The sequence below is a fragment of the Conger conger genome, chromosome 8, assembly GCF_963514075.1.
Source record: "Conger conger chromosome 8, fConCon1.1, whole genome shotgun sequence".
Taxonomy (NCBI): Eukaryota; Metazoa; Chordata; class Actinopteri; order Anguilliformes; family Congridae; genus Conger; species Conger conger.
The window spans coordinates 63,699,507-63,707,648 of NC_083767.1; the positions used below are offsets into that span (position 1 = coordinate 63,699,507).

General features: G+C 52.4%; 1 protein-coding gene across 1 annotated transcript in view; it reads right to left on the minus strand.

Annotated features, from left to right (window-relative positions):
• Positions 1–5,933: 5,933 nt before the first annotated feature.
• The window catches only part of sema4f (sema domain, immunoglobulin domain (Ig), transmembrane domain (TM) and short cytoplasmic domain, (semaphorin) 4F), a 49,910-nt gene continuing 47,701 nt past the window's right edge, over positions 5,934–8,142 (minus strand). The window contains exon 14 of the mRNA XM_061253155.1: positions 5,934–6,871. Within this exon, the coding sequence (XP_061109139.1) occupies positions 6,189–6,871 (683 nt within the window). The 3' untranslated portion in view covers positions 5,934–6,188. The remainder of the gene's footprint in view (positions 6,872–8,142) is intronic.

Consider the following 8,142-nt stretch of genomic DNA (forward strand, 5'->3'; position numbering starts at 1 on the left):
TTACCACCATTACACCGCCTTACCACCATTACACCGTCTTACCACCATTACACAGCCTTACACAGCCTTACCACCATTACACCGCCTTACCACCATTACACAGCCTTACCACCATTACACCGCCTTACCACCATTACACCGCCTTACCACCATTACACAGCCTTACCACCATTACACAGCATTACACCGCCTTACCACCATTACACCGCCTTACCACCATTACACCGCCTTACCACCATTACACAGCCTTACCACCATTACACAGCATTACACCGCCTTACCACCATTACACCGCCTTACCACCATTACACAGCCTTACCACCATTACACCGCCTTACCACCATTACACAGCCTTACCACCATTACACCGCCTTACCACCATTACACCGCCTTACCACCATTACACCGCCTTACCACCATTACACAGCCTTACCACCATTACACCGCCTTACCACCATTACACAGCCTTACCACCATTACACAGCCTTACACAGCCTTACCACCATTACACAGCCTTACCACCATTACACCGCCTTACCACCATTACACCGCCTTACCACCATTACACAGCCTTACTACCATTACACAGCCTTACACCGCCTTACCACCATTACACCGCCTTACCACCATTACACAGCCTTACCACCATTACACAGCCTTACACAGCCTTACCACCATTACACAGCCTTACCACCATTACACCGCCTTACCACCATTACACAGCCTTACACCGCCTTACCACCATTACACAGCCTTACCACCATTACACCGCCTTACCACCATTACACCGCCTTACCACCATTACACAGCCTTACCACCATTACACCGCCTTACCACCATTACACCGCCTTACCACCATTACACCGCCTTACCACCATTACACCGCCTTACCACCATTACACAGCCTTACACAGCCTTACCACCATTACACCGCCTTACCACCATTACACCGCCTTACCACCATTACACCGCCTTACCACCATTACACCGCCTTACCACCATTACACAGCCTTACCACCATTACACCGCCTTACCACCATTACACAGCATTACCACCATTACACAGCATTACACAGCCTTACCACCATTACACAGCCTTACACAGCCTTACACAGCCTTACCACCATTACACCGCCTTACCACCATTACACCGCCTTACCACCATTACACAGCCTTACCACCATTACACAGCATTACCACAATTACACAGCATTACACAGCCTTACCACCATTACACAGCCTTACACAGCCTTACACAGCCTTACCACCATTACACCGCCTTACCACCATTACACCGCCTTACCACCATTACACAGCATTACCACCATTACACCGCCTTACCACCATTACACAGCATTACCACCATTACACAGCCTTACCACCATTACACAGCCTTACACAGCCTTACACAGCCTTACCACCATTACACAGCATTACCACCATTACACAGCCTTACCACCATTACACAGCATTACACAGCCTTACCACCATTACACACCATTACACAGCCTTACACAGCATTACACAGCATTACCACCATTACCGCCATTACCCACATTACACACGCAAGCACTGGCTTGAGCCACTACATCCCATCACATCTGCAATGTGCTGATAATCAAAGGCTGGAGAAATAAAGCTTGTGTTGGTTTAACATTACCACTCGTGTGTTAAAGTAATTAGTGTGATTTGTAGATTAAACACTGAGCTTTTCTCATGACTCAAAGAAACTGGAACAGGGATCTCCAGCACAGGAGGGCCACAGGGACTGGGGCTCCACCACTCAGCAGGAGGGCCACAGGGACTGGGGCTCCACCACTCAGCAGGAGGGCCACAGGGACTGGGGCTCCAACACTCAGCGGGAGGGCCACAGGGCTGCTGGGGCTCCACCACTCAGCAGGAGGGCCACAGGGACTGGGGCTCCAACACTCAGCAGGAGGGCCACAGGGACTGGGGCTCCACCACTCAGCGGGAGGGCCACAGGGACTGGGGCTCCAACACTCAGCAGGAGGGCCACAGGGACTGGGGCTCCAACACTCAGCAGGAGGGCCACAGGGACTGGGGCTCCACCACTCAGCGGGAGGGCCACAGGGACTGGGGCTCCAACACTCAGCAGGAGGGCCACAGGGACTGGGGCTCCAACACTCAGCAGGAGGGCCACAGGGACTGGGGCTCCACCACTCAGCAGGAGGGCCACAGGGCTGCTGGGGCTCCACCACTCAGCAGGAGGGCCACAGGGACTGGGGCTCCAACACTCAGCGGGAGGGCCACAGGGACTGGGGCTCCAACACTCAGCAGGAGGGCCACAGGGCCCGTTCAGCAGGGTCATTATTACACCAGGTTCAGACTCCATTTCCATTCTAAAGATTCAACAGCATCGTCTTTCCCAATTCTTTCCAAATATAATGCCACAGTCACTCAGACATGAACAAGCTCAAAATGCACATTTTAGGGAATGAACTATTTCTCTGACTGCTGGACTCAACAGCTGTGCCTGTGCAAGCAGACGCTTCCACCGAGACGCCGCAGTATTCAGTCAAACTGTCAAGCTTCAGTTCTAGCAGGCTGTTTGCTGCACTCAAAGTGTACCTGTTGGCCAGCTGGGAACTTCAGTTTGCGAAACTGTGGCAATATGTCAGGCTGAAGGAGACACAGACACACTGCCCTAGAATGTCGCTGTGTTTCCGCAGATGAACAGTTGCCAAGTTCCCACAGCAGAAGAAATCGTTCTGGATTAAAATGTGTATTTTTGAGTTCTGTTGTTAAGTAACTGTGGTATTTTATTTGGAAAGAAACATTACTGTTGAGTTTTTCAAACGTTTGGCGGATCAGAAAAATAAGTTCCATAGTGGTCCATTATATTACGGCCAAATGCATCTCAAAGTTGTCAGACCTAGAAGTTTCTTTGAGATGTGATGAATTTATCTGGATGGACAGATTTACTCAAGGCGAGTGGAAACCTTTAATGTAATTTCCACAATGTCCAGCAGGGGGAAGCAGAGCACACTGGGTCATTATAGGAGGTAGCTTTATTAGCATGTACATTAAACACAGTGCATTCATATGCTTACAGTCATCCACAATATACACAAATATAAGTATTCAAAACAAATTTAAATGTATCCAAGATTGTATAAATTATAAAAATAAAACCTTATAATCCAAACATGTATTTACACCAATAGACATCTCTTTCTTAATATTTAAAATAACATGTACAGTGAAGGTAACACTTCTGGGGTTAAACATTGTGTCAGAATGAGTCTTCATTTCATTACATCATTACAGCCTGATGTCATTGGAATGTCCAGAGTAAAGTTATGGACATTTCAGAATGGTTAATGGTTAAAAATTGTTAATTTTTAATACGTTAAAAAGAGTAAAATGTTGCTGATGTGCATCTCAAACAGACTGTTTTTTGGGGTCAGGCCTTGAGGGCCCTGTGTTTGGGGTCAGGTCTTGAGGGCCCTGTGTTTGGGGTCAGGTCTTGAGGGCCCTGTTTTTGGGGTCAGGTCTTGAGGGCCCTGTTTTTGGGGTCAGGTCTTGAGGGCCCTGTGTTTGGGGTCAGGTCTTGAGGGCCCTGTGTTTGGGGTCAGGTCTTGAGGGCCCTGTGTTTGGGGTCAGGTCTTGAGGGCCCCTCTCTCAGGTGTGTATTTGTCTGCCTGACGTGCAGCTTGTTTCAAGCTCAGCGGTGGTGGTGAAATTAAAGGATTTATTTTGACGTCACACAGACGTCTCGTCACAAACGCAGCGTATATGAAGCGCCATTTTGTGGAAAAGGAAAGCTAAGAGTGAAAGGCAGTCCCGTCCCGAGCCAATCAGAGAAAAAGCCAGGCCGGTTTATCGCCCAATCAGAGATGCAGACTCCTGGCTCTTTGGTTGCGTACCTGCGATTGACCAGAAGGGGGAGCTACATCCTCAGTGTTACCTTCTGCTGGTTAAAAGATACGAGAAGAAGGGAAAGGGAAAGGGCCGTGTAGATGACCGAGAGAACAATGGCAGTGACATGCATTTAAACCCCGCCCACATCCAGGAGCTAAACCCCACCCACATCCAGGAGCGAAACCCCGCCCACAGCCAGGAGCTAAACCCCACCCACATCCAGGAGCGAAACCCCGCCCACAGCCAGGAGCTAAACCCCGCCCACATCCTGGAATTGAAGCCCACCCACAGTTCTCATTGGCCAGCGAAGGGCTGTTCTGTTCATGTACACGTACAGTGGGAAAGAGCTTTCTAAATAATAACATACACATCTCTGAGTCTCCACAGGCAGTGTTTCCATGGCAGCACATGCCTAGGATGTGCTTTTTATGATTGTAATACTCACATGCATACACATACATGTGGACACACCTGCACAGAGACACACACACTGACGCGCACACACACTGACGCTCACACACACTGATGCTCACACACACACACTGACGCTCACACACACACACTGACGCGCACACACACACACTGGCGCTCACACGGTCACACACACACACTAACACTCACACACACTGATGCTCACACACACACTGACGCTCACACACACACAAACACACTGACGCGCACACACACACACTGGCGCTCACACGGTCACACACACACACTAACACTCACACACACTGACGCTCACACACACACACTGGCGCTCACACACACACACTGGCGCTCACACACACACACTGGCGCTCACACACTAACACTCACACACACTGATGCTCACACACACACACTGGCGCTCACACACACACACACACTGACACTCACACACACACACACACACACACTGACGCTCACACACACACACACACACACACTGACGCTCACACACACACACTGACGCTCACACACACACACACACACACACACACTGACGCTCACACACACACACACACACACACTGACGCTCACACACACACACTGACGCTCACACACACACACTGACGCTCACACACACACACACACTGACACTCACACACACTGACGCTCACACACACACACACACACACACACACTGACGCTCACACACACACACACACACACTGACACTCACACACACTGACGCTCACACACACACACACACACACTGACACTCACACACACTGACGCTCACACACACTGGCGCTCACACACACACACTGACGCTCACACACACACACTGACGCTCACACACACACACACACACACTGATGCTCACACACACTGACGCTCACACACACACACTCACACACACACACTGACGCTCACACACACTGACGCTCACACACACACACTGACGCTCACACACACTGACGCTCACACACACACTAACACACACACACACTGACGCTCACACACACACTGACGCTCACACACACACACACACACTGACGCTCACACACACACACTGACGCTCACACACACTGACGCTCACACACACACACTGACGCTCACACACACATTGATGCTCACACAGTCACACACACCCTGACGCTCAAGACGGTTTGGGTGTTTAGCTGTGTATCTGTACTCTCGCACACCTACCTGATCATGACCTTTGACCTCGCTCCCGTTCCCCTCCCTCTCCCTCTCTTCCTCTCATTCTCTCATTCTCAACACCGACACAGTGTCCTTATCCTCGTACATACACAGATATTGTATAAAAGTTAAATAAAAGTGTAACAAAATTGGAAATAAAATCATAAAATCTTAATGTCTTCACATCCCCACACTGCAGCCTTTCACACAGTCATAGGCTCAGCCGGGCGGCTCCATGCAGTTGCCGGCACCACAGTGCATCCATGTGCATCAGGGCACATACGGGCTCCATTCCGTGTCCTCAGGGGGAAAGTGCCACAATGGCTGCCCTGCTGCACAGAGAGGAAGGGGCGTGGTCAGGCTGCAATCTACCAATCAGGTGCTGGTCCAGTGGTGCTGTGTGTGTGTGTGTGAGTGTGTGTGTGTGTGTGTGTGTGTGTGTGTGTGTGAGTGTGTGTGTGTGTGTGTGTGTGTGTGTGTGTGTGAGTGTGTGTGTGTGTGTGTGTGTGTGTGTGTGTGTGTGTGTGAGTGTGTGTGTGTGTGTGTGTGAGTGTGTGTGTGTGTGTGTGTGTGTGTGAGTGTGTGTGTGTGTGTGTGTGAGTGTGTGTGTGAGTGTGTGTGTGTGTGTGTGTGTGTGTGAGTGTGTGTGTGAGTGTGTGTGAGTGTGTGTGTGAGTGCTACATTGAGCTCTCCTCACACTGGGCCAGTGGTGCTTCAGGAAATGTTTTTGGCTCTGAGCGGTCGTCCTCCAGCATGAACCCGTCCTCTAGCCCCGCCCCCGGCCCCGCCCCCGTCCCCAGGTTGGCTGCGCTCTCCTGCAGGCGGGCTCCGCTGGCGTAGACTCCGCCCGCGCTGTGCCCGTTCAGCGTGCCGTTCCTCTTCTGCGTGAGCGGCACGCCCTCCGACAGCAGGCTGGGGCTGCTGGGAGTCAGGGGCGTGTCCGGCAGCAGGCCCCGCCCCTTCTCCCCCGCGGCCCCGCCCTCCACGCCGCGCTTCCTGCACAGGTGCAGCAGGACTCCGCCCACAACCACGCCCGCGGCGAAACACAGCAGGTACACCGCCACCACCTGCCGGCCCCGGCCCCCGGGCCCCACCGACCCCCCCGCGCGCGGGCCCTCCAGCGACAGCGTGTAGGCGGCCCGGCCGCAGCCCCCCTCCCCCCGGCCCCCGGCGCAGTAGCAGGTGTAGGAGCCCAGGCTGGCCGTGGTCACGGTGACCTCCAGGTGGCCGTGGTGCTGCCGGGTGTGGCGGTCGGGGGGGTGCTCCCAGCGGCAGGGCCGGGGCGACACCTGGGGGCAGGGCAGCAACACACGCAGACCCAGGGTCACACGCAGGTCCTGGGGCACGGGCGCGCACAGCGCTGGGAGGAGAGAGGGCCAGCGTTACACACACAGTGTTACACACACAGTGTTACACACAGTTACACACACACAGTGTTACACACAGCGTTACCCACACACAGTGTTACACACACACAGTGTTACACACAGCGTTACCCACACACAGTGTTACACACAGCGTTACACACACACAGTGTTACACACAGCGTTACACACACACACAGTGTTACACACAGCGTTACACACACACAGTGTTACACACAGGTCCTGGGGCACGGGCGCGCACAGCGCTGGGAGGAGAGAGGGCCAGCGTTACACACACACAGTGTTACACACAGCGTTACCCACACACAGTGTTACATGCACACAGTGTTACTCACAGCGTTACACACACACAGCAGTGTTACACACAGCGTTACCCACACAGTGTTACACACAGCGTTACACACACACAGTGTTACCCACAGCGTTACACACACACAGCAGTGTTACCCACAGCGTTACACACACAGTGTTACACACAGCGTTACACACACACAGTGTTACACACAGCGTTACCCACACACACAGTGTTACCCACAGCGTTACACACACACAGTGTTACCCACAGCGTTACACACACACAGTGTTACACACAGCGTTACACACACACAGTGTTACACACAGGTCCTGGGGCACGGGCGCGCACAGCGCTGGGAGGAGAGAGGGCCAGCGTTACACACACACAGTGTTACACACAGCGTTACCCACACACAGTGTTACACACACACAGTGTTACACACAGCGTTACACACACACAGTGTTACATGCACACAGTGTTACTCACAGCGTTACACACACACAGCAGTGTTACACACAGCGTTACCCACACAGTGTTACACACAGCGTTACACACACACAGTGTTACCCACAGCGTTACACACACACAGCAGTGTTACCCACAGCGTTACACACACAGTGTTACACACAGCGTTACACACACACAGTGTTACACACAGCGTTACCCACACACACAGTGTTACCCACAGCGTTACACACACACAGCAGTGTTACACACAGCGTTACCCACACACAGTGTTACCCACAGCGTTACACACACACAGCAGTGTTACACACACACACACACAGCGTTATGCACACACAGTGTTACCCACAGCGTTACACACACACAGCAGTGTTACCCACAGCGTTACACACACACAGCAGTGTTACCCACAGCGTTACACACACACAGCAGTGTTACACACACACACAGCGTTACACACACACAGCAGTGTTACCCACAGCGTTA